We start from the raw sequence: 27,886 nt of genomic DNA on the forward strand, positions 1-27,886 counted from the left end.
GTGGCCCAACTCGGCGCTTGGTATCGTGTACATTAATATATATCCCTTCACTGAAATGTACGGTCGGAATTAGCAATATGACGTCACGTTTTTTGAGCAGAATTCGAACCCTGCAAAACCGTGCGATACGGCTGATCTCATCTGTACCTTTACGTACCAATTTATCGCCTTACTACCGTAAGCATCGAATTTTGCGAGTTGATGAACTGTATCGCTTCGAAGTATCAAAAGTTGTTCACAAATATTTTTCCAATAGTCTCCCTCCTGTGTTTGATGACTTTTTCATACCTGCTAAACATGTCCATTCCCATTACACGAGATCTTCGTCTAAAGGAAACGTCTACTTACCCCAACCCAATAGCAACCTAACTAAGAGATCTATCGACTACTCGGGACCTATCATCTGGAATGCATTACCATCACATATCCGTGAATTGCCTTATAATAGATTCAAAAAAGCCCTACTTGATCACCTCTTGTCGTTACACTAACACTGTTGCCCTACCTCGCCCAGACATTGCTTCATTGATCATTTGCTACCATTGTTTAATTTTTTTTCTATTTTCCTTTCGTAACTAAACATTTTTTTACAGCCAGACTGTTCTGAGTCAAGTGTACCTGTTTGATGCTGGTGTGATCAGACTAGATGACCTTCACGGTCTTATCGATCATTCCTATCTAATACCGAATACTGTGCACGCATATTTTCTGTACCACCATCACTGCCGTTTGTTATGTATTTTGGTTCGATGAAAATAAAGACTCTCTCTCTCTCTGAGGTTCACGTTCGCGTTCACACAGAACCTTTCAAAAAGGTTCGCGTTCACACGAACCTGAACCTTTCAGAGGTTCACACCATCCCTAATGAATACCATAAACAACAACCAATCGGGAATCGGGGTCGTCATTTTAGTTTGGAACGCTTCGGCAATGTCAATATCTTTTCACATAGCAGACGGGAAGTCACGAAATAACAACATGTAACGAAGTAGGCTAATTATACCAACGGGCCCTCCCGACTATTTCCAAGAGTAGCCTACCCCACTCAGCTCTAGCGGTAAAACTAAGTAGGCCACTACGTGGGCTGAGAGAGGTTAAAAATATGGCAATATATTTGCAATTACCAATATTATTGACCGATTGAATCATGATTCATGAATCATGAAAAAATTCCGCGCTTCGCGCGATTAGGGCATATAAGACATCCCGTGCATCGTGCATCTCGACGGGGATTGGTATTGATAGAAAAACGCGGATAGGGGTTTAAAGAGAGTTAAAAACGTATCATGTTTAACATTGTTTCAAAATATGACGGCCGGGTCATAACAAAGACTCGAAAATTGGTATCCGCAGCTATCCTGCTAGGCGCTCAGCAATCACGGATAGCATGGAGGAGAAAAAAACCGGGGGCGCAGACTAGATGACCTCATGGGGCCGTATCTGCGCCGATCGAGATGCCGGACGCTTTACCATTACGCTATCTCGGACAATTGAAACTTCTGAATACACGGCTGACTCGTGCGATTTATGTGAAACCTATTGTAGAGGCAATGTACCTGGTAACATCAGTTCGAGATTGCATCCCTGACAGCGATAGGATTTTTAATCGTCATATCGCCAATATTGTTCTGTGTTGAAACGGAGCCGAACGTCGGCTCCTGTTAATCGATCGTCCGTTGATTGTGATTGATTGGTGTCATCATATAATTACCCTCTATTCTTTTTACACTGTGTATTTTGGAAAGTAAAAAGTAGTTCTGGGATATGTTTGCAGCACATTTATGACTGAAATCGTCATAAAGCCACGTGAAATAGCCATGTCATTACAGTTAACTGTTGAATATATTTTCAAATATTGTACTTATCGGAAGGTCGTTATTAGTAATTTCGTGTTAGCTACGAAGATACAATCTTGGTATTTCGTACGCAGCCACCAACGATCAACTGCCAAACGTGTATGTGAAGTGTGAACCCTCGACCAAATCTACTTAGTTAGAGGCTCAGTTCTGCGACCCTTCGTTTTCTACATCCCCCTGAAGTAGTTTTGTCGCGTCTTGAAAATCCGATCCTCGACCCTGGTTGTAAATCAAATTTGAGATTATAGTCTTTTTAAAATTGAGCTCTGAATTCCAAAGGTGATAACGTTTATGGGTGCAATACTTTTACTTCTACTTGAGTACAAATGATGGCTACTTTGACACCTTTGCTCAACACTAGTATAGACCTATGCTCAATGCACACTGGCCCTAATGCTCCTCATTACAATCTGACAGTTCACTTCACACAAGCTGATAATAACATGTCATTATTATTCACAATATCAAGCACCAATGATAAAAACATATTCATGGCTTGTGAAGTGGCTTGCGAATTGGATTTCTGATACAGGTCTCTTACTCAAAATTCTCTCCTCATTTACATATGCCTTTGATCAGTTCATTCCACAGTTACAGTCCTGTGAATTCCACATGCCAACATTAGCAGTGAAATGCATCTTTTAGCAAATCTCAACAATGTTGGTAATGATTATATCCTGTGGTGCTCAAACTGCGCATTTTTGCATATGTCCCTTGATTGCAAGTCAAAGATCTGTTTTTTCAAACATTCCTGCTCATCACGAGATTTGAAGTCTTGGACATTTCTTAGCGAGAACCTTGTGGCCAAATCATTTGGAAGGTTCAGCACAATGGTATCTGGGTAGACAGAAGTACCAATGCCAAAATATTCAGAAAGTGCTTTCCAAACTAGTGCCAGAACCCGAAAGGATTGATGAACACATAGCAGCTTGTCTTATGATTGCGGGGTAGACATTTTGATTACAAAAAGCTCATTTTTGGTGAGCGCAAAGATCATATCGTCAGCAGTGTGGAATCCGCATATCGGATCATTTGAAGGTAAAGTGACCACTTGCTGTTTAGACAGGTGAGCTTGTTTCCCTGTGACACGATTCCTTAATGGCGCTGATGCGGCTGTCGAAGTATGATAAACAAAAACGCGACGCGCTGACTCACACAGAGCTGCAAACGACGCATTCGAGGAACAATTGGAGTACTTCACGTCTTGTTTAGAAGCTTTCACATATCCCAACGCATTAAAAGTAGAAACATGCGACCACGGACATTTCAAATCGTCGTGAGGATTATCGCAAGTCCACATCAATGCGTCCACATCATGACGCAGAACGAAACAACTCTCTTGCTCATGGTAGCAATTGAAAAGCCATTGGTTACTTGCCAAGCTAGCTTCGTGGGTAAATTTTTTGTGATCCCCATCAAAACAATACAGAACTGAACTGGCATCTGGCAAATCATCGCAGTCCTCGTATCTGTCGAGACCAGCTGGCTGAAATCCGCGTGCATCCTGCATTGTGATATCATCGTGTATCTCACGATTAGCGTCGCCTGAAATAAGATATTCCCAACGTTGTTCTTGATCTGATTTTTGCAGAGTGACTTCGAGGATGTCATCAGTAACGGTCCAGGTATTTAATTCAGGATCAACATTGTGGCAGAGTTCCCCTTGCATTAAGGTATGTATCTCTTGATCCATTTTTGTGCCGATTTTAACAGAGTTGGCTTTTATATCGCACACGATATGTTCCTTCGAAAGCTTTCCTGGCAGAGTGATGCTTATTGTGATATCATCATCGCTTTGCTTCCAAACATATTTCATGTCTTCATGTTTATCTTTGATATCAGTAATATCTTCATCCCAATCTGATACAACAGTAACTTTAGCTTGTGATGCGATATGGATCGTGTTCGATTCCTTGCTAAATCCTACAAAGTACGGCACGTGGGATGTCTTGAACAGATTTTGCTCCTCGATGCTCCATTTAGAGTTTTTATTTGCGATCTTGATCCATTCTAGAAAAACCTGCGTTTCAGATTCCTTGTCTTGGAATTTCAAAAGAGCGACATCAATTAATGTTTCGTTTCTTTGCCTTGAGTGTAAAATAATTGTGTTGAACCCGCTTCCACCAAGGTTGCAGTCGGAAACTCTTTCCCATTTTTCATTTTGCGATGTCTGCCTATCTCCGGTAGATACAACAGAAATATGGCCTGTGTCGTCGGCTAGAAGACACAAATTAGACGACGGAAAAGATATAGAAATCGGTAAATATTTCTCTTGGGAATAATGCTGCAGTTGATATACAGATGTTGGTTTAGGGATGGAGGTTTCCACTGAGACACAGCATTGCTTGACCTTGCCGGTTTGATCCACATAATACGATGTCCGACTGCTCCAAGGATCAGTGATCAAATAGTTGTAGAAAGACAGAAGTTTAATTCGTTGGAACGAGAAGTCATCAGCTTGTGGCGCGAGGACATCAGGTCCGTTGTCCAGTTTGACGGAATATACTGCAAGTTGTTCTAGCGAAAGCTTGTACGATTCAAAGTTTGAATCCAAGAGCTTCCAATTTGGTTTTAGATTCACACAAGTCATGATTGAACTCCTTTAAAACAACGGGTTTCTTGCAGGTAATGTCGCGAATCAATACAATCGCCTGAAACCACACACTAATATAAGAGTATCTCTGTCATAAAACACGCAAAAAGTTTTGCAATAAACCAACAATCGGCGATTGATGATAATGGGATGATCATTGCGATCAAGTCGTACAATGCCCCCAAAAACGTCACCGAGTTCATGATCTAAGATGCAGTATCAGTAACTCATAACGTCACTATGTTTCAAATAACGAACTTTAATATTTAATACAGATGTCAATATTTTAAATTTTTTACGAAGCTCCTTAACTAATTCGGAGAAATTTTCGTGCTCAACGTCCAATTGCATCACTTTTTCGAGAACGCTAACAGTTTGCAATAACTTTGTCTCAATTTTTTCATCGTTTACATTCCGCTTCGACGATGTCGCCTGTAATTTCATTTTGAAAAATTCGCAAAATCCGAAGTAATAGGCGACTTCGTCAGACAGGCTCTGACCACGACTAATTCCAATTGAAAATCCTTCGATATTTCCGACCTCAACGCCATGCGCAATGCCCTTTTCGTAACCTCTGTGAGCCTCATCCTCTTCAGCAAATGCAATCTTGTCAAATTCATCCATTATCCAGATTTTACTGTTTTAGTAAAATGAATTACGATATAACATATAGACGAATTACAGAGCAACATTCGTGGAGACAACTTAATGTTCACGTTTATACAATCTAATCAGAGATTAAAACAAATACACGGCCGGATTGGAGAATTTAATAAAACTTGTTTCAATCAAAAGCTTCTGTCGCTGTGTGCTATAGGGTTGTTCAAAATATGCATTGTCAGGTTGGCTAAAAAACACTACGCATCAGATTTTTCAACTCGTAGAAGCGAAGTTACTAGGGATATCATATAGACAGTTTTTGAATTCAAGAAAAATGTGTTATTTTTTTTAGATTGCAATTTCTACCCCATGCAATTGTTAAGTTGTCAAAAAAACGATGCATAAGCCTAACCGATTTGGAACAATTCCCACCTGTAGAAGCTAAGTTATATGAGTGGAAAATTTTGGATTTGAAAAAAGTAGGCCTAATTATGGTGTGAAATTATTTTATTAATAATTATAGAATTTTCTGAATTTTGCAACGTAAGTAGGCGTGTAGGCCTACTATTTTTCAAATCCAAAGCTTTCTAATGCAAAAGCTTTGCTTCTACATGTTGGAATTCTGTCAAATATCTCTGAATACCGTATACTATTTAATTGTATATTGAAGTTCTTTACCTCCAAGAAGCTCTTTAAATATCTTCCTATCGCTCTGCTTAGAAGATTATAAATTCATAATTTCATGGGGTACGAGTATACGGTATTATAGCCATTATCCAGTAAATTCTGTAAGGAATAAAATCGTTTTCATCAAATTCAAAATTTTTTAACTCTAATAGCAATAGCTTCGCTTCTACAGGTTGAAACTTAGACAAATATGGTGTGCAGAGTTTATATCTAGGGCTAGGCTAGCCAATGTGACAATTCCAATTGCATTAGCAATAGATGCCAGTAAAATTAAATAAATATAATATGGACCGCCTCCAGAGCCGAAAATCGGCATTGCTACGATGTAACGAACAATCGCCGTACCGCGATACTGCGATCATACGCTGCAAGGTCGGTATTATACAATGTACGTACAATTTTCAAATTTTAAGCTATACCAAATACCCCAATAAATTGACGCGAATGTGTTAGCCAAGCAAATCATTCATGCGACAAAATAATTGAAGCGCGGAACCACGGAAAACTGACCCAATAAATCAGGGGTGGGCAAACTACGGCCCGCGGGCCGCATGCGGCCCGCAACACCGTTCAGTGCAGCCCGCGAGAGTCAAAAAAAAACTTTTTTTTTAAATATTGATAAAATGCGTAGGCCTACTAAAAATCGAATAAATGCAGGGACTTGATTAAACTTTTTCTTAGTATGTTTGACCATGATAATTCTAAGACAGTGGTTCTCAAAGTGGGTGGCGCTCCCCCCTTGAGGGCGTGAAAGCATCTGAAGGGAGGCGCGAAGCTGAGCTAAACTGAAAAAAATTTGCGCGCTTCGCGCGATTTACAGGCAATTCATAGTTATTCTTGCTCTGTATTTAGTCTGAATTTCATATTTCAAAATATCTCATCCACAGTCGTAACCTTCCATGCCAATAAACTATCCGTTTGGTCTGCTAGCATCCTGCATCCTGGCCGCGTTTTGTGATGTGACGATATGGGGGCGCGAAATCTTTCACCATCATAAGGGGGGGGCGTGTCTTAAAAAATTGAGAACCATTGTTCTAAGGTAAGTACTTCCTATACTCTTTTTTATGTTAAATTTCTGGCGCGACAGCCCGATCTCAAGGCCCACGCAGTTTGAAAGGTTTCAACTGTTAAACATCACAGAAATCCTAAACGAGATTGACATAATTCGGATCACGAGTGTGATTTCTGATTGGCCACTCCAGTTTTAATTATTTCAGTGATGTGCTAATAAAACGATTCGTGCGTGTTTTAGGTAGATTCGTTCTCTGTATGAGAATTGGGGTAATAATATATTATATCTACACATAGTCGAAGCGTGTTTGAAGCTAACATGGCTATGATGCTGTCAGCATTGTGTGTCATGGAACTGAACCAGAACTGGAATTAGTAAATCTATGAATAGATCGCTGCTCACAGATTTAAATTTCAATCCTGTTCTAAGAATCGGGACAACCGACTTTCATCTCTATAGTTTTGACAAATTGGTTATTGAGGTCGACCAGCCTATGAAATCTCGCCACTATGTTTCTGACGCGTGTACGATATCATCAACGCAAATCGCAATGTTTGGTTTGTTTTAAATAAGATCATATATTATCTCTATGTCCTCACTATGTAATCAAATACCAATATTGCGTTTTGGTTTATAATCCCAATTTTATATAGTGCGGCCCGCGAATGGATTCCGATGTTGAATGCGGCCCGCGAGCTCAAAAGTTTGCCCACCCCTGCAATAAATAGTGTCCTACACGGCATGGTTTCGTCACAATACCTAACTCCGTTACAATGCAATATTCGAGGCTTATTTTGGGGGGTTTCAGGGCCACGAGCAGAACAAAATTTATGTTATCGCAATCAGTACCGCGGTAGCTTTCGATTGATACCCGTTTTATCAAATTTGATGCTCGGCAAGGCCGGTCAAAAATCATCGTCAAATTGCCTTCAGTCAAATGGAAAGTGTAACGTAGACCAATTTCACTGAAACGACTGAACTACCCGGTTTACTCTGTCATTATAATATTGCATTGCGCCGTAGCTTTGTCTAATATTCAACAACAAAAATTTATGATTTTATTGGTGTTCTCCTCACTTTGCTCATGCATGGTATTATCGAATATCACATGAGCTTAAATTTTAGATAACCGATTGAACTGCTTCAAAACTGAAAGGAACCAATTATTAAACAGTTGTTTTGACCAACCCTGGTGCACTTAACTGCTTTGAAGAATTCCATATTGCATAAAAAACAGCACATTCAGATATTCGGAATAAATGACTATGGGGGTCGGGAAAAATTCGGTTGGCGTTCGGTATGCGAAAATTCCTTGATAATTTACGGGCTAACGTAATTTAAAAAACGTCTTGAGGTTGCAGACACGACTCGTAGGTGTGCTGTGCTCACTGTTCAGATTATCTTCTGATATTTTGAAATGATGAAAATCTTGTTTATCTGATACTGATCAATTCAAAACACCGCAAGATTGTGATATGAATCAAATGACGGAAGGAGTCAAAATGACTTGGGATAGTGCTTTAATCAAACTACCACCCGTTTATACGGATATAGTATATTTTCAAAAAGAACATTTAAATAAGAAGCATGCACAATTGCACATGCACACGGAATGAAAATTACCATAAAATATATAAGCAATGAAAATGAAGCGACATGTCGGCAGGCGATGACATGCGAAGTCCTTCAGTAGCCAATTTAACATGGGTATTGGGTATTTTGCGTTCAAGTGGTCCATTACGACTGTCCGCTGGAATGCGACCGTACGATATATATGTGATAGAACAGGAGCCGTGAATAGCAAAAAAAGTTGAACACCCCTCCACTAAAATCATTATGTCCCTAGGAGAACTACTGACCATCGACTGCGAAGCCATTTCTACAGCGACCCCCCTATCGCCCCGAGTGTTTCGTCTCCTTCAAAATTCAAATCACCCCATGGGGTGGCGCTGGAGCCAAGGTTAAGTCTAGATAACTAACCTATGGAGTTGGAGGTTAGTTCGTTATCTACAGGTTAAGACAGCGTGTACTCAAAGGTGGTGTGGTATGGAGGTGTGGACACTCGGAAAATCACGGGACTGTCACGCCCAAGATGCCTTTGAATACTTTGTTATTGTCGATACGTCTGCAACATTAATTAAAGGCAACGTCCCTATTGGTCTTCGTTGATTTTGACTATGTTCCATATCGAGTTAGGTGACAGGATTTAGTATGGTATATTTTGATGCTGTCACCTCTCACTGTACCAAGTTTCAAGGCTGTGACTCGATGATTAGCGTAGTAATTTCGCTGTCGAAGTCTAGTATCTGGTAGATCAGCGCGCAGCGATATAATGCCGACTTTGAAAGGAAAGGACGTAGTTTATTTTTGTCCTTGATGTTTTTGCGGCATATACACCGACTCATGATACACACACACACGATCTGCGCATATGCATACCATGAGTGCATGATGTGCATATGCCGCTGGACAAGGAAGTGCAGATATAGCCTTTACGGCTTTCTAAGTCATGCACCACCCCTCCATGCTATCCCAGTAATGCATGAGCGTCAAGCAGGGAAGCCATGGATACCAGTGTTACTATTCAGGTCTTTGGTCTGACCCGGCCGGGAATCGAACCCACGACCTACCGATCAAGAAGCCGGACGCTTAACCATTGCGCTATCTTGTCGCTATCTTGATAACAGAGTTACTACACTGATCATTGAGTGACAATCCTGAAAGTTACTGCGAAGTTGGATAACACAACCGACCACTGTGACGTCACTCAACGTCACCTGATCCTTCGCTCCCGAACGTCCGAACGAACTTTGTCGAAACCACCGAACCTGGACCCGATCGCGGTCGCGTTAGTTGTGATCATATCAGTCGCGTGTTGGTTGTTCAGATCTATGTGTTTGAAGATAGATGAGAAGTAGAACTGATTTTAAAAATGTGGATTGCTTCATCGCTTGGTCGTATAACTGCGCGTTCGCAGTTCGTATCAATTCATAGCTTGCATGTATGTACTGACTAGGCGCCTGACAGCTATATGCTCGAGATTGGAAGGATGATTGATTGGTAGTGATTGAAATCAGAGATATCGGATACGGTTGCACGACATTTGAGCATATGCCACATCATGATAAATCTCAATTGAGCACGCGGTAATTGATCAGGCGCCGGGTGTCTGATTCCCAAAACTACTCGTTTCGATTTTAACCCGCATGCCCAAATGTCGCGTGCCATTGTGTCGCACCTTCAATTGCTCATATGTCTACGGGACAATCGCAGACAAGATGCAACTTCGATTCTTTGCGATTGTAATTGAAATCTCGTTCCTTCTGATATTTCCAAGGTAAGATGATAATAATGAACGATCATGGAAAATTTAGATACGCCATGAGAATCAGTTGTCAGCAACCTGTGGTTCGCAAACCGTGCACAGTGGTCCGCGTGTACTTGTGGTGCAAGTCAAGTGAATTCTCAGAATTAGAGTGGTCAAGGGTCAGGATCACTGATATAAAAAATATTGAAGCATATCTTTTTAATCGAAACATCTGTGTTAATGCTTACTGTACGTACATTATAGCATAATAATTTATAGAGCGCCGAATACAACAATATATCATTACTACACTACAGCACCGTACTTGTTCTACACAAGAGACAAACTTGTTGTATTTACTGTCAGACCGATGAGACACTGAGACCGAAATACATGAAAAACTCTCTATGAAATGCCCATGTTTACACTAGTGAATTTGTTTACAATTGCACGCTGGCAGAATCGTATAGCGTAGGCCTACAGGAGGAGCGTCCTGCCTCTTGATCGGTATAGGTCGTGGATTCAATACCCGGCGGGTTAGGCCACAGACCTGATTAGTAACATTGGTATCTGTGTCTTCCTTGTTTGACGCTCAACATTACCGGGATAGCATAGATGGGTGATGCGAGACTTAGAAAGCCTTACAGGGCTATATCTGCACCTTCCTTGCCCAGCGGCATACGCACACCATGCACACCCGTATGTGCACAGATCGTTTGTACGTATATCATGAGTCGTTTTATATGCCGCAAAATAGGCCTACATCAAGGACAAAAATATACTACGTCACATGCAAACAACGTCGACCTGCGTGAGATATGAGGTCGGTGCGTAGGCCTATATATTTTTCTTTATAACCTTAAACGCGAACAAACCAGCAATCATTTTTAATGTGAAGTGTCGGTTTTGGCTTGTATCGAGCTATATGACGTCACATATTATTTTCATTCAATACAATCCCTGAGTGAACTTTTTTAAATTCAATTACAAAATTTATAGACGGACTCGCCGGGCGGGGACGTTTTGATAGTGCATAAACATATTTTGAAAAAGTCGGATGGGTATGTAGTATAATGTATATATCCGCGGTATAGGTAGAGCTTGGATCGAAGTGTTGGGCCAGAAAAAGGTCTGCTGTTTCCTGCTGAAGATAAGGGGGCCAGAGGCTAGAGAGCAGTGGCGGCTCGTCCTATAGGGCAACTGAGGCATTGCCCCACCTAAAATTCTGTTCAATAACAATTCTTTACCATTTATAGACGCACCGAAATCACAGCGAAAATCGTATACTTCTTGTCCTTTCGCTTGTAAATGCCCATATATAGCGAAGTCTCTGCGAAAATCGAATTATCTTCCTTGTTTCGCTTTGCGAATGCCTAGCCGGGGCATGCCCCTGTAGCGCTCATAACAAGCTTTAACTGTCTATTCTCTCAAAGCCGCGCACAATAAAGAAACGGAGATTTACTCTCTCCTATTCATAAAATTATCGAGCAACCGGCCTACCTACCGAGCAACCATAGCCTAGTTGCCCTTAAGGTGTGATGTAACAATCGTATCTATATCTGAACTCGGTTACCGTCATATGCGTTGAGTCGATCTTTACTGGTATAGGTCGATTTTGATGGTGTTTCACTCCATGATAATTCTTGAAACTTGGTATGTCATGTCGTGATGGTGGTATTTAACACTGTCCTAAGTTTCAGGGTTTCTACTCAAAGTTTAGGGCAGTAATTCCGTTTCCGAAGTTGAGTGTGTGCTGATCCGTCATGTATCGCAAACAGATTTTACTCAAAAACCGGTATTAGTGTCCATTGATTTTGACGATGTTCCATACCGAGATCGGTCATGACATTTGGTACGGTGAGTCTTAATGTTAGTATCGAACGCTGTACCAAGTTTCAATTTTGTCACTGAACTATGTTAGTGGTAATTTCGTTTCCTAAGTCGATTGAGAGCTGAGTCGTCATTTATCGCAAACATATTTTACGCAAAGCCGGTATTGGTCTCCATTGATATTAACGATGCTCCTTAGCTAGATCCGTCATGAGCTTTTGCATGGTATGTCTTGATTTTAGTATCGAACGCTGTGCCAAGTCTCAAGGTTGGTACTCCATGATTTGGGCAGCAATTTCGTTATCAAGGTCGAGTATGGTAGAGATGTGCGCTGATCTAACACTTAGCCTACCTAACGCATTGCGGATTTCACGCAAAAGCCGGTGTATCTGTGTTAACGCTAACTGTGTTCCATACTGAGATAGTTGATGAGATGATGATATCATGAAACGGTTTACTAACATCCTCGGTTTGCATTCAAATGTTTAGTTTTATTTTATATTCTTCAATGTCAATTTCACCGTGCAATTGTGGCCTTCAGGCCATTCGCTTACAATTACAACCCCTGTCAAGCGCGATAGCTGTTTCGTTTTCGATGGCGGCTAACAGCTGATCGCTTGATCAGCCTATTCCTAAGTAAATTTTACGCAAAATTCGGAGTTGGTCTGTTCGTATTAATTTTGACAGTGTACCATACCGAAAACGGCCATGAGGCTACTTCTCGATGATTTAATGTAACAGTGTACCAAGTTTTCGGCTTTCAATCACGTATTTATTCGGTAATATATTTTCCAAAGGCGATTTTGCAGCAGACATATAGACACTATAGACCAGTGATTCCCAAGTGCGGCCCCCAGCTAGCCTTCTTGCGGCCCCCAAAAATATTAGGAAATCGAGTTATGACCAAAAATTAAATTTATATTTATAAAATACACTAGCTTGGCTTAGAGTCTGGAGTTTTTAATTAAGATTGCAGGAAAGTCGTGAGTAGACTGCTATCGTTATGTCCAGTAGAACGATCAGTAGCTATAGATATAGATAAAGACAGGACCATAAATGCCGCACGCCTAACCCCCAATGAAGGGTGGCGAGCTGGAACGGGGCTCAAAATTATTTCGTGAATTAGCATAAATTATTGAGTTGTTTTTTTGGAAAATTTACGCATCTTTTTCAAGTTTTTTGGCTGTAGGCGTGATTTCATGCTACCAAATATCTTGATTTTTGGGTACTCATCCCCAAGAAAAAATGCGCAAGATTTATAGAAATGGGCATTAGGCATATCGGCGTTAGCCTTTACCGCACCACGACGCACCAAGCGAGAAAACCTTGGCCGAACAGGACTGCCTTTATGCTGACCGAAAACGTCGTTATATATACAAAATACTGTCTTGGCAATCTTAACCTCACGAGACAAATACCATCCGGCAGGAAAAAAATTATATTCCAGTGAAGAAATACCAATTTAAAATCGTGTGCGTCACTTGGTGTAGAAAACCTACGTTTGGGCGATTCTATATTTTTTGATATCGCAGACAGGAGATCACAAAATAACATGTTACGGAATCATACTAATAATGGGCCCTACAGTTTCCAAGACACCTCACTCATCTCTACTGGTAAATCTGATTACGTGAGCAGCGAGGACAAGAAATTGATAGCAATATATATGCGATTGACCGATTTTATCATGAATTATCGAAGATTTTCGCGCCTCGCGCTGGCTCACTTAACAGTACAACTAGTTTCGTGGCAAAAGCGAACAAGGTGATAGGGATAGGTTTAACACCCTATGGGAGCTCAAGACCCAAGTTTACTATTTTTTTTGGGGGGGGGGGGCTGACGAAGTGCTGTTTCGTTCCTGCCAACGGGAATATACGCCCGAAGATGTTTCATTATTATTGAGGGGCCCTACCTCTTCAAACACCCTTCCCTCGGCTCTACCTGTAAAACTGATTACGTGAGAAGAGAGAAGATAAAAATTGATGGCAATATATACGCAATTCCCGATCATATTGACCGATTCAATCATGAATTACAGAAACTTTTCGCGCTTGGCGCGTCCATGCGATAAAACCTGACTCACTAAATCGCCCCGAAAGCAGCATAATTGGTAGTCCTATAGCTCACGACCGAAGCGTCCGCATAATTTGATAGGTCCGGTCTTTATCGAAAGCTAGTTTCGCACTGATTCCACAAATGCAAAGTGAAATCTCGCTAGGGCAATAAAACTACTCCGAAATAGCCTCCAAAGGTCGATTGTTCTGAACAATGGGAGCGCAGCAACACAATGACCATAACAATGGCCAATGGCGTCAAGTGATTGATCGGAACAATTCCAATTTTCATATTTTGATGACATTTTGGGTCCGTTTGATTGCCCTGGTATTCGTGCGGCCCTGACCGTGCTTTGAAATTCTAAATTTGGCCCTGACACCGAAAAAGTTTGGGAACCACTGCTATAGACCGTAAGTCGTATGTGTCGTGTGACAGTCTCCAGCCTCAAGGCCAAAATCTCCTATGCTGTACCGGGACCGAACTTCCGAGGCTGCTGTCCGTAGTTCTTCAGAATGATATTTTGGATTCAATATGACATGTCCAATCTATGAGATAACAATTGCGTATGTGTCCGAACTCGTTGACCTTTCCAGTTAGGCTTACGCAATCTCTCGAGTTATAGTCATTTCCATTTCTGCAGATAATTAGTCAGGTGTAGTGCGAACATGAACCGTGTCAAATCTTTGTTCCGCACGCCGTTTACGCAGTTACCACACTTCAAGTCACAGCTCACCAGCAGACCTCTCACGGCACATACGTTAAAATCACTGTTGTCGTTCGTGTTACCGTACCACCAAGTTACTTGTTTATGTTGGAAAACGCCATTGTGACGTCATCTTGGTGTCGCTTGCAGCCCTTGCCCCACCACCCGATATTGTCACGAGCCGCCACTGCCAGAGAGCATTTTGCAATTTTTGGTCCATCGGTACCACATCTCCCCTACAAGTAAAATGACTTGAAACCACATAACGTCAGGCGAGCAATTGCAAAGCACCCTGAAGCCTGAAAGGAAAGAGACGACATGTCCGATCATGTCCACATTCAAGTCGAAATACAAACAATTTCTACTGAACAAATACTAGTTAATCCTCTATAGTCCACCATATCGATCTTGCCTTCCGACACATGCCACCATTTTTTTGTCACGTGTCCTTTTATATTTGTTTTAGGCCTACCTTACGTCCTCTGTTTTGACTTTTTTGAAAGTGTCTTCGGAATAGAGAGAGAGAGAGAGAGAGAGAGAGAGAGATATGATATTCTTTTTCGCCTGCACCATCGAGATGCTTTGACGACGGAGTTGCGATACGGCCCCATGAGGTCATCTAGTCTGCGCCCCCGTTTTTTTCTCCTCCATGCTATCCGTGATTGCTGAGCGCCTAGCAGGATAGCTGCGGATACCAATTTTCGAGTCTTTGGTATGACCCGGACGGGGATCGAACCCACGACCTACCACTCGAGAAGCCGGACGCATAACCATTACACTATCTCGCTCGAATACGCCCAAATGTCCTCTTTTCTGAGATTTTGTCCTCATTTTTTGAGAATTTTGGTTAAATACAGGGCCCAATTCGACTGAAATACTGTAAATCAGCACTGAAGTAACTCTCCGACGGGTATTTCGGGAGCTGAGCCAGAAAGTTGACGTTTTTTTTAGTCAAGTGACCACATTGTGGCAAAAATTTACCATTTGTTCCACCGGTTTTGCAAGTCTGAAAATTTTAATAAAGTGACCTCTTTTCACATTTCCAAAATATGGTAACCCTATTTTATATTAACTGCTTTTACTTTTCATTCAGTGTGCATGCCTCCTTTTTTTACACCGTCTAGGCCAGGTGGGTGTCTGATTTCAAAGACTACTCCAAGTCGTTTCGACACCTTCCTATCTTTCATTGTATCGCAGTCTTGCGGTGTATCGAAATAATGAAAACCGTAGCAATAAATTGAATTGAATTGAACGATGTCAACTATACCATGTTTTCGAACAGTTCATAGTGACGAATTACATCGGCTGACGGAATTTACAGCATGGACGCGAAACCACGCAAGGTGAGAAATGTCGCGTTCTCGGTAGTGCAAATAGGGGAAAGATTTGAAAACGCTGTTCCAGGAATCCGCGCATGACGAAGACCGATCTGCCGCCACGGGTCCAACGAATATCATCTTCTCGGTGAAGGAAGAAGTTGGTGCTTTGGCGAAAGCTCTCAAACTATTCGAGGTAGAGTTGTTGGCACCGCAGCAAAATGTTTCGCGTTTCGTAATTTTTGTGAGGACTGAAATGGCGATAGGATGAGTAGCCTACACTAGAAATGTCCGCCATCATATCGACTATCGGTTTAGTTGTTTAACCAATTCTGGTTGTGTAGTACAATGAATTTACACGCTTCCGTTGAACGCGGTATCTAAACCACCTTGGCGTGTACGACGTATTTCCTTCATAACATCGGCCGACAACGACAACTATATGAAGTTCGATCTCTGCGTGACTGCTGGAGCGTGAAGTTGCTATTAAAATTTCAATAAATTGCAGCTCCATTACGGTGGCGTTCTGAAGAAAACGGCTGCGGCCAAATTTTTTTTTCGTTCTGCCTTCAATTTGAGACCACATCATTTTTAGACTGCAGTGCCCCTTTAAGAAACACTATCCCTGAGCGCGTAAATAAGTCGCATGCACACTGGATAAAAAGCGACAAATAACTTTTCAGACGAAGGGTGTGAATCTGACTCACATCGAGTCGCGGCCTCCCCGAAAGAACGACCGACAATACGAATTCTATGTGACGTGCCAATGCACCAACGGCGTCATCAATGACGTGGTCGAACTCCTCAAAACCGAGATGGGCGCTACGGTGCTGCAATTGTCTCATGGCAAAAAGACAGCAGACGCGAGTTTGTTGACAAATGAAATAAGTTCATGTATAATAATAGTTTATATCAGTGGTTCTCAACTTTTTTGTCTTCGCGGGCCCCGCGGACCCGCCACCGCGCCGCTCAAGTTTTACTTCAAATTTAGATCAATTATCGTGCAAACGTCATCTATCTTGTACAAATATTAACAGTATAAGCTAGTGATAAACAGCAACAAAATGACATTTCTTGAAAATATTTATATAGAAATTGAGAAGACTTATATTATTTCAAAGCGAATTCTGTAGATGCATTTCTTGAAATATGCGGGCGTGTGTTGAAATTCCGCACCGTCGATTTGATATGAACGAGGGCCGAAAATCCATTTCCACAAATATAGTAGGTGGCGGGTGGCGATAACGCTTCCGGTGACACTTTTGGGTATGATCGCAACATATATGGCACCAAAATTGAGAAACAGATTTTTAATGAACATATAACGTCCATCCTAGTCATTTCTATCTAGCAACTGATCTTGAAGTTATTATGTAATATTGGTTATGTTTATCACAGAAGAAAATTTTTCAAACACATTTTTTCCAAAACCCCAACGAAACATCTCTAAACAGCAATATGTTTGTATCAGTGAGCTGATGGCAATTTCAAAATTAAACTGAATTTGCGCAGTCGAATATTTCATCTCAAACGGCCATTATGTTTATGTGGGTCCTGGAGTTCCAGCAGTTATGGAGCGAAACCGCCTCGTGATTTCTATCCACGTCCACTGGGGCCGGTCACAATGATTCGAGTACTTATTGTTATGATTCGAGTCGAATAGTGAGAGCATAGTTTTTCGAGTACTGAAATCGTTTCAACTTGAAGGTATTTTATCAAGGAAATTATAGCTTCGATGCATATCGTATCACAGCATCCAAACATGAGGGGCAACGCTACGCACGTTAGTGGAAACAGCATTTCTGTGGTGATGTGATCAACCCATATCTTTGTCACAAAGTGAAATGCAATATACCATCGGAAAAATACCAAATGATCTTTCGGTGGTGTATAACTGGCGGTATTTCCTATCCTGTAGCATAAAGGTATATATTTAAAATTTCGCTTCAAAGTCGAACGTCATACTAAAAAAGATTCACCGCTAAAACTATGCGACCCATCGAGCAAATTCAATTTTAGAGAGCAGTAGGCTAACTGAAATCTTAATTTCCACTTTCACTTGAAGCGCTTTTGTCATGCCCTAGAAATCGTTACTTACTTCCAGGGTTGTAATGACTCGAGTCACGATTTTTTGTGGCTCGACTTGACTCGAGTCGTTTTTTCAAATGTGTAAAATGTGTATTTGTGTATAGTCCATGGCTCGAGACTAGGACGGCCAAGACAGACATTTCATTGTAACTTCGAAGAATAGTAATTCACCATATTACTGGTATTTCGTCTAGCAGTTCTGATACTTGGAAAAGAGGGCCAGAAACTGTTAGGACTGAGGAAAATCACGATAATATGAATGCGAGCCATTTTATATCACTCGAACAGAGTTGAAAAATAGGTTGAACCGGATTGAACTCAAAACTGAACAGTGACCACAATGTCTTGGACTCGGACTCGAGTCACAACACTATGACTCGGACTCGACCCTCTACTTAATGACTTGGATTAGGACTTGACTCGCTGGTGAATTGAAAATGATTCGACTTGACTCGAGTCAAAACCAGAAAAGTGAGATTGACTTGTGACTCGGAACCTTTGTGACTTAGTTACAACCCTGCCTTACTTCCCCTTGTACTTGAGTAGAACTTTACGGCGTTATTTCTAGTTCTTCTCAAGTACCGACGATGACTACTTTGATCACCTTCGGCTGTCGTCGTTCGTCGCGTCAAGTCACGACTTGAGTCATCCAAACTCCATAACAATAGATGGCCTCAGACGAATTTCGTCCATTCTTTCGTTGTGCCAAAGTAGATTCGCCTGATGCTTGCACTACTTACCTACGTGGCTGTGTTTTTACTTACTTCCGCTAGATTTTGGATGTTGAAAAGTTGGAAGTGCTTTTGAGATAAGTTTGAGTTACTTTTGTGATTGAGATCGATATGAATGGGCGTCTTAACTCTCGACTCTTCACTTCTTGCTTCCTCCAAGCTTGGATGATTTTTCGCCTACGCCACGTTAATCAGTTCTCGTCCGACAGCTCCATGGTTTCCAAGGACCATCAGAGATCTCGACCATTTCGCGAAGCAGATTCTCAGCTACGGAGCCGAGCTGGACTCCAAGCACCCGGTGAGAGTTGACGACACGTATGAGCTTTACCGAATAGAAATTTTGGAACCGTTTTATCCACCTCCTGTGGCAAACGGAAAGGTTGAATCCAACACTGATGTATTCATTTCAGGGCTTCACAGACGAGACTTACCGCGTTAGGCGAAAACAATTCGCTGAAATCGCTTACAATTACAAACAGTAAGTGTTTTGTCGCTACTAGGGATAGTGTGAACCCCTGAAAGGTTCTGGTTCGTGTGGACGTGAACCATTTTGAAAGGTTCTATGTAAACGCGAACGTGAAGACGGACCTTTGACGTCACGTGACGTCATATAGCTAGTTACAACCTTTTATTTCCGTAAAGTAATATAGGCCTACCTAGTACATGGTACCCAGTGACAACTCGGGCCTCCAAATGTAATACAAGCAATTACTACTAAATAAATACTAGTCCGTCCACAAGATTACCGGACCACGGCCTGACTTATCGATCTCGCTTTCCATGACATGCCAACCCATTTTTGTCGCTTGCTTTTTTCTACTATATCTTTCTTTTACTCTTCATGCAGTGTGCATGCCTCCTCTTTACATCGCCTAGGCCAGGGGTGGACAAACTACGGCCCGCGGGCCGCATTCGGCCCACCACAACATTTTTTGCGGCCCGCGAAGGCATCGAGAAACGTGATAGAAATATTGATAAAAATGTGCAGTGGAAAATCAAATTACTAGAGCGACTTAATTGAACTTTTATTTTAAACATTTTAACATGAAATTGATTAAGTTATAATTTTATTTTTTTATTTTTTTATTGTTAGTACAGTAGCCCAACCTAGGGGCCTACGAATTTTGAAACGCTTTGGTTCCTAAATATCCAAGACAATCAAAACGTAAATGAGTGAGTTCGGATCATAATTGTGATTTGAGAACATAACTTTCAGTACTGTACTTGGAAAAACGATTCGTGCGTGTGTTTGGTAGATTAGTTCTCTATATGCGCAGTTAGTTGCAAATCATTCATAAATTCGGTTTCAAATCATTCATTATGAGTAGTCCAAAGCAATACAAAAAGCGGAAAGTTGAATATGAATGCTGCTGCAATCAAAAAGAATCAACTTATAGATGGGTCTACTTCCGTTCCGGCGTCGATGGTAACGCAATACGTATTACTTGTCATAATATGATATTATTATGAATTCGTTGCTGCAATTCAAAACACCATTTGAATCCAAACATCCGAATTATAGGCACGATTTATCAAATTATGAGGTGCAAAATAAATCAACGGAATTATGCTTGAGACAATAGTAAATTATATTGAAGTCGTCCTCACGAAAGAACGTGAAAAAGGCAAGTTGAATACAGTGAGCCCTATGCTGAAACTCATTGAAAGGTAACATGTTGGTGTCAGAATTGTGTGTTCTTAAGTTTGACTAGACGCAGAATCAACATATCTATAAGCCGATCGTTGCTCATATATTCCAATTTCCATCCTATCCTAAGAATCAGCACAACCTTCTTTCATCCCTTATTTTGACGAATTGATTCAGGATGGCCAGTTTATCAAATCTTCGTAATGTTTCTGACACGTGTGCGTTATCATCAAATCAACATTTAAATTGTATCTTTACATATGTATTATCTACACGTCTTTAGTTACTTTATATCAGGGGTCCTGAAAGTATGGGTCGCGAAGAATATAATTTTGGGTCGCGATGGCATCAGAGCGGTGATTTAATATATATTTGTTGAAAAATGCATACGATTTGATGTGTGAGGCTTGGGTCGCGAGATGCCACTAAAACTCGGATTTGAGTCGCAGACAAAATGGTTTAAGAACCACTGCTTTATATAATCGAATAAAAGCTTGCGTTTTGGCTTATAAATGCTATAGTGCGGCCCGCGAATTAATTCAAATGTTGAATTCGGCCCGCGAGCTGAAAAATTTGCCCACCCCTGGCCTAGGCCAAGATGGGTGTCTGATTTCTGAGACTACTCATAAGTCGTTTCGACACCTTACTATCTTTTTCATTGCATCGCATTTTTTGTGGTGTATACAGGGGCACAATGGTACATTGTGAATATTTTTGAAACCCGACAGGAAGAATATACATCGCTTCGATGATTAAGTAGTGTCATGTCAGCCGTAATTCTGATATGGTTTGATTTCGCCAGGGTCGCTGCCTTTGTGAGAAAATGACGATTTGCTTCATTTCGCTAACCTGCGCGAATTTAAATCGGGTCTTAGGTGGGTATGTCTTGTATGTTTTCCTTGAAATTAGTATACAGTTTAGTCAGAGCAGCTATTAGTCGCCCTGTAAGATCATTCTATATTAACAGTCGTATCACCAAATATGACGTCACCGACATGAAATTTCGAATAATGGGGGCGAAGAGAGCGCTTAAGCTCAATGTGCTATTTTTATATGGTACACGAACTCCTTCCGTCGGCACAGACTTGTTTGGCCTATTTTGACAAAAGTTAACTTCATCATCATCATCATTGGTTTATTAGCAATTTTATCAGTTCAATACACCACAAAAATGCGATACAATGAAAAGACAGGAAGATGTCGAAGCGACAAGGAGTAGTCTATGGAATCTGACACCCACCTTGGCCTAGGCGATGTAAAGAGGAGGCATGCACACTGAATGAAAGTAAAGAAGATAGTATAGAAAAAGAATGCGACAAGAAATAGGGAATGGTGATGTCATAGGAAGTCATGGTGATGAAATAGGTGATGTCATGGGAAGCGAGATCGATAGGTCAGTCGTGGTCCGGTAATCTTGAGGATGGACTGTATTTATTTAGTAGTAATTGCTTGTATTTCGACTTGAATGTGGACATGCTCGTAGACTGTCGGATGGCCGGCGGGATACTGTTCCACACTTCAGTTGAGTGTGCAGGAAGAACGTGTCTTTATGTCGTCAAATCACGTTGATCTTCACTGTGTCGTAACACTTACTGAGCGCAGAAATCGACAGCTTTTCAAAGCGGAAGGAAATAGGACCAATCCGTGGTAGCTGAATATAAACATGCTTGGTTGTTCGTTCGGTGTGCTCTGTTGACATTTTTGCTTTAAAGTGCGTTAATTTCCTCTAGAGGAAGGAAGAGGAAGGAGATTTCCTCTCGAGAGGAAATTAACGCAACTTGATTTTTACGACAGCCCAGCTGCTCTGACTAAACTGTATACTAATTTCAATTTCAAGTGTAGTTTATAAACAGGGTTGCCATACCGTCCTTATTTCTAAGATTTGTCCTTATTTTGAAGGGTCACGTCTTAGAAAACTCAACTGTCCTTATTTCTAAGAAATGTCCTTATTTTCGACTTGCGTCCTTATTTTGTCTTATTTTCAACAACTACGATCGTTTTCCTTTGGCATCTGTGTAGCACAGGGGTTCTCAAAGGGTGGGCCACAGGAGCATTTGAGGTGGGCCACAAAGCTATTTAGAAAATTTTGGAATTAATATAAGTTTAGTTATATTTTTTATGTTAATCGCTAAAAATATATATTTATATAATCTAATAATACTTAGGCTACGTAAAGCTTTTCATCAGACTCTGATGAGACGCAGTGGCAGTATCGAGTCAGCATGTACAAGTCGAAAACGGGAGGTAGAAACGGCGGCATTTTCCACAGGCTATGACAACCTATACGGCTAACAGCAACTAAAATAATTTCGAGTGGAAGGTAATGCTGAAGTAAACAAGTATTCCGGCATGGTCATATGTCGTATGCCGTTGAAAGGGGTGTGCAATAAACTCGGAACGAAATGTAAGTGATGTATAGATTTACTGTACTTATGCAAGTTGCATCATTGTAGGATAAAAATATCCAGTTATCCACACTTGCAAATTATTAGCAACTTCTGGTGGAGGTATACTGCACCACCGCAACAAATCGTAATGGATTGAGGATTTAGCGGAGCGCATTAATCTTTGGAGTCGGTTTAAAATGTCCGCCTGGAAATCATTGTACATAATGTAAGAGCCACATGAATTGATTGTATCATTGGATTGAATATTCTGACATCGCAACTTCAGTTGGTTTGGTACAAGACATACAATGTGCATTGTACAGCAAGCATATTAAAAAATCTTTCTCCAGTTCCCTGTAGTACCCCATTCACCAATGAATTGTTTGTAGCTGACCCAGAATGATTAACTAAAATTCCAATCACACAGTGGAAGCGTGCATTTGATCATTGTGTTTCGCGACGCGAATGGAGCAGCGGACGATCATAATATACACAGGAGTTTTGGCCTATGATCTGCCAGGGCCGTAACTGCTGCACCTTAAACCCCAATTGCGGGAGTTCGAAGTAGCCCAAGATTATTTCGTTGCGTCGTTTGTTGGAGGATATTTATTCGACTTGAAAATTTTCGTCGCGCTTCGCGCGATTTCATGGGCCGAAAGGTCTACATGTAATTGTCATCAGTAAATTAAGAGATAAATGCGCATATTTTACAGAAATAGGCATATCGGCGCCGTCGATTACCACGCATTTAACAGAATTATGACTCCAAGATGAGAGGTGGGCCACAGCACATTTTCAAATCGGAAAATGGGCCACGGCCAAGAAAGGGCTGAGAACCCCTGGTGTAGCATAATATTCTAAAATAATGATTTTGCGTCGACATTTCATGACATCAGAAATGAAAAGAATTTCCGATGTGTACACACCACAGGATTTGACTTCTAAGTGGTGAGATCATAGTGTCCCAAAAGGTGTGGACACAGCGAGATTGAACGGCTCACTGCATCTGGGTTTACGTCATACTTTTCATTCGGCCAAAGGCAATTTTACGGCCATTTTTGACCGGCTTGCCAAGCGCTAACTTTAATAAAATGGGTAAGAATGGAAAGCTGCTACAGTACTGATGACGAAAATATAAATTTTACTCTGTTCGTGACCCTGGAACCCCAAAAATCATCCTCGAATTTTCCATTTGTGACACAACAATTTGTCTGGCAGAACGAGAGTGCAGCTCAAGAGAAAGAGCCAGACAGCATCGTTACATTACAAAGTCAAACTCCATCTCAATGCAAAATTCGAGGCTGACTTTTTTTTAGGAGGTGGGGTGGGGTGGTGGTGTGGTGGGTTCCAGGGCCATGAGCAGAACAAAGTTTATATTTTCGTAATCAATACAGCTTTCCATTGATAACCATTTTGTTGAATTTAGCGCTCGGCAAGCCTGTCAAAATGGACGTAAGTTGAAATGACAGTCAAATCCCGGCTACCAGTAAAGGTAAACCAAACCTAGACCTCAGCTGTCGTGAGATCCATGAAGCACTTTCTAATAACAAGTAGTTGCTGGAGCAAATTATTTTGTCAAAAAGTATTCCAATCAAAGTAACAATATGGCATCATCTGTTGGTGGAGGATGCCAGTGTTAGCACATCACTGAAGCCACTGCAAAAACCACAGCATCAGGTTCTCTGTATCATAGCCAGAGCCTCAAAGGGACTGGGATGTGTGTCCGGCAAGTCACTGCTCAAACGATTCGTTGTCCTAAACATAAAAGATATGTGGAAACTAGAAATAGCCAAGTTTATGTATCAGTGCCACCGCCCCGAAAACTTCAATAACGTTACCTCGGTATCAAGGATGCACGACACATGCGCGTCCACGTCGTCCAACTACCATATGGTAGACAAAAAAACATCGTCGCTCCATCAAATATGCAGGTCACAATTTTTGGAACAATATCTCGCCAGCTATCCGACAATCATAGAGCATGTCCTGTCCACTTTCAATTCAAAATACAAACAATTTATACTGAATGAATCCTAGTTAGCCTTCTTGTTTACCGGATCACGACCTGACATATCGATCTCGCCTTCCGACGCATGCCACTTTTTTTCTCCTGTCCTTTTATAGTATCTTCTTTTACTTTTCATTCAGTGTGCATGCCTTTTTTTACATCGCCTATGCCAAGGGGGGTGTCTGATTTCGAAGACTACTCCAAGTCGTTTCGACACCTTCCTATATTTGATTGTCTCGCAGTCTGAGGTAAATTAAAATGACGAAATTATTAGCAATAAGATGAATTGAATGTGATATACCGCATAAATACAAACTAAATATGTACAAAAACGCTTTTTAATGCTAGTCTAACTTTTCGACCGTCCTTATTTTTGGGTCCATGTCGATGGCAACTGGCAACCCTGTTTATAAATATAAGTGCCACTGTGATTGTGGCTACGTGAAAAAACGCAACAACGTTTGCAGGCCAGGACCGCATAAAACAACACGTCCCTAGATTTATTAGAACACGCGCATCGCGAAAGGTGAAAGGCTCACCCTTGGCTCATCCCCTGAAGCTTGATTCAAAACAGGCAAAGGCCATAAATTCTGCCATTGGTAAACATTTGTTGAATAATCCTGTTCGCGCGAAAAATGACCGATACGACAGATTTCTTGTTGTCGGGAGCGACAGTTCACACTTTCATTTGGGTGTCTTGGAGTCGACTTTTATCAAAATGCACCAATCAAGTCTGTGCCTACAGAAGGAGTTCGTGTACCATCTAAAAATAGTGCATTGAGCTTAAGCTCTCTCTTCGCCCCGATTATTCGAAATTTTATGCCGGCGACGTCATATTTTGGCACACGATTGTTGATATACAATGTTCTTTCCAATTCTCTACTAGTTGTTGATGATTACCCCTTATGATTGTCAACCGAACACATGCGGGTCCATTACAATATGAGTATACTATTCAATTGTATATTGAAGTTCTGCATACTTCGAAGAATACCTTTGCCTTTTTGTTTTGTTTTGTGGGTAACGACTTATGTAATATAAAGCTCTGAGCTTGCGAGAATCGGCTTCGATTTCTCTGGCTCTGCTATATCGAGCCTCCCGTTTATATCTTGCTGATCATCCCACATTATATCAATTGAATTTTTGTTATGTATGTTATTGATGAATAAATGTTCTCCTCTCTCTTACAAGTGGGAGTATAGGCCTACTGAATAAGTAAACTAGGAAGTATTATGAGCCCATAGTTTTCCCTAAATATATGAAAGCTGTCGAGTAAAAGTAGTCGAAAACCATAATTACGTACGTAAATTGTAAGTGGTGTGAGTAATCAATCCTTGCTTGAGCATTGCGAAAAAGTTGGGATACTACGTTACTGATGAGCCCCTGAATTTGACGATCCATAATCATTGCTATTTCTTTTCAGCGGCCAACCGATACCAAGAGTCGATTATACCGAGCAAGAAATCAAGACATGGTCGGTCCATATCACTTCAGAAACGCCCCACGTGAACTGACTCGCTACATTGTTGCAGGGGGACCATTCTGCGACATTTGATGGACTTGTATCCGACGCACGCGTGCAGGGAATTCAACCGCATCTTCCCGATACTTCAAGAGCAATGCGGCTTCCAAGAAGACAAAATACCGCAGCTGGAGGACGTGTCGCAGTTTCTGCAGAGTGCGTTAGGAGGCTGTGTGCAGACTTGGACAACTAGATGTTTCTAGTAGTCTAATTAGACCAGGGGTGTCAAACTCAAGTTGCGTCGCGGGCCGGATTCAAACCTTTGGATGGCTCGCGGGCCGGATCAATCAAATGATTTCAAAATGCTACCTCAAAATCCATGCCCTCATTTTTCTTGAATCAATTGTTACTAAGCCCACCCCTACATACATAATCGTATATATTACATATATCAGTGCTCTTCAACCTTTTTCGACGTGGTACACCCTTTTAAGGTTTGCTCAAAACTCGTACACCCCTGTTCATTAGGGGTCTTCAAACATGACTATTTTTCTCAAATCGTACTGGCTACTTGATAAAATTGTTAGGTTACCTAACTTAAGCCTACACACCAAATTTGGTTCAATTCCAACTAGTAGCCGCCTTGCTACGGGAGAGGAAAGTTTCTATTTACTATAAAAAAATAAATAACGAAAAATTTGAAATTTTTCTGTTCACCCCATGAAAGTATTAGATTGTCTATAAAAACTATGTTCTTCAAATTTGCTTCAATTCCGACCAGTAGAAGCGGAGGTATTGCCGTCAAAAAAATTGGATTTGAATAAAATAGTATTTGGTCACAGAGTCTATTCGCAGCCAGTTAGGCAGCCCGCCACGCAAATTTGGGCTTACCATATTTTGGAAATCTAAAAAGACGACACTTTTTCAGAAATTTGAGACTTGCAAAACCGGAGAAGAATTCTAAAAAACCGGTGAATTTTTCCCACTTGGTGATCAATTGACTAAAAAAAAGGTCATATTTCCGCCCAGAGCTCAAAATATCGTTTTTCTCTCCGCATTGCTAGGTGGATGACTAAAAAAAAGGTCAACTTTTCACTCAGAGCTAAAATCACAGTTTTTCACTCCGAAATACCAGCCGGAGCGTCACTTCTGTGCTGATTTATGGCATATCAATTTGCTCTAAATCTGACCTAAATTTTCAAAAAAGAGGACAAAATCTCAAAAAAAGAAGACAAAAGGGCGTCCTCCGAGGACACTTTCAAAAAAGTCATAAAAGAGGACAAATCCTCGGTATGGTAACCCTACGCAAATTGGAATTTATTTCGTGTCAGAGCAAAAACAGCATGATATAACGAACGATATTCAACCTAAATGTAACAGTATTGGGGGGAGAGTAGTTAAAGCTACTGCTGCAGAAGCGGTAATTCAGATCAGCGATGATAGCAGGTGCACCAGCCTACTGCGCACCAGGCCTGCCACACACCACACACAGTCGATATAAGTAGCACATGGGCTGCAAGAGATGTCAGTAACCTCAGATCGTATGCCGCTATACACAGTCTATTGTCGCTAATTTACATCACTTATAACAAAATACTAAATA

The 27,886-nt window shown here is 41.1% G+C and overlaps 2 protein-coding genes and 1 long non-coding RNA gene across 5 annotated transcripts in view; 1 reads left to right on the plus strand and 2 right to left on the minus strand.

Annotated features, from left to right (window-relative positions):
* Positions 1-406: 406 nt before the first annotated feature.
* On the minus strand, positions 407-27,566 carry LOC145444641 (uncharacterized). The gene is made up of 2 exons (XR_013916734.1): positions 26,730-27,566; positions 407-642 (listed from the first exon to the last, which is right to left on the minus strand). It is a non-coding gene; the product is annotated as an uncharacterized LOC145444641 (long non-coding RNA).
* Positions 2,290-5,200, minus strand: LOC145444579 (nudC domain-containing protein 1-like). Its single transcript, XM_080322583.1, has one exon. The coding sequence runs from the start codon at positions 4,444-4,446 to the stop codon at positions 2,791-2,793; it is 1,656 nt and encodes a 551-aa protein (XP_080178709.1). The 5' UTR covers positions 4,447-5,200; the 3' UTR covers positions 2,290-2,790.
* LOC145444590 (phenylalanine-4-hydroxylase-like) overlaps positions 8,767-27,886 on the plus strand; it is a 28,720-nt gene continuing 9,600 nt past the window's right edge. The window contains exons 1-8 of one of the 3 annotated variants that reach the window (XM_080322598.1): positions 8,767-10,085; positions 15,926-15,986; positions 16,048-16,155; positions 16,643-16,853; positions 18,988-19,076; positions 19,189-19,256; positions 26,245-26,295; positions 26,354-26,499. In XM_080322598.1, coding sequence (XP_080178724.1) covers positions 15,966-15,986; positions 16,048-16,155; positions 16,643-16,853; positions 18,988-19,076; positions 19,189-19,256; positions 26,245-26,295; positions 26,354-26,499 — 694 coding nt within the window. In that variant the 5' untranslated portion in view covers positions 8,767-10,085; positions 15,926-15,965. Of the gene's footprint in view, positions 10,086-11,579; positions 11,913-15,139; positions 15,987-16,047; positions 16,156-16,642; positions 16,854-18,987; positions 19,077-19,188; positions 19,257-26,244; positions 26,296-26,353; positions 26,500-27,886 lie in introns of those variants that run through there. The other 2 variants (XM_080322599.1, XM_080322600.1) reach the window with 2 other exon arrangements.

Source organism: Botryllus schlosseri, chromosome 8 (genome assembly GCF_051294905.1).
Source record: "Botryllus schlosseri isolate E-star chromosome 8, Bs_hap1, whole genome shotgun sequence".
In the NCBI taxonomy this organism is placed as follows: Eukaryota; Metazoa; Chordata; class Ascidiacea; order Stolidobranchia; family Styelidae; genus Botryllus; species Botryllus schlosseri.

Excerpts from the sequence above, each read along its gene's own strand:
- LOC145444579 (XM_080322583.1), bottom strand. The coding sequence starts at position 4,446 with ATGACTTGTGTGAATCTAAAACCAAATTGGAAGCTCTTGGATTCAAAC.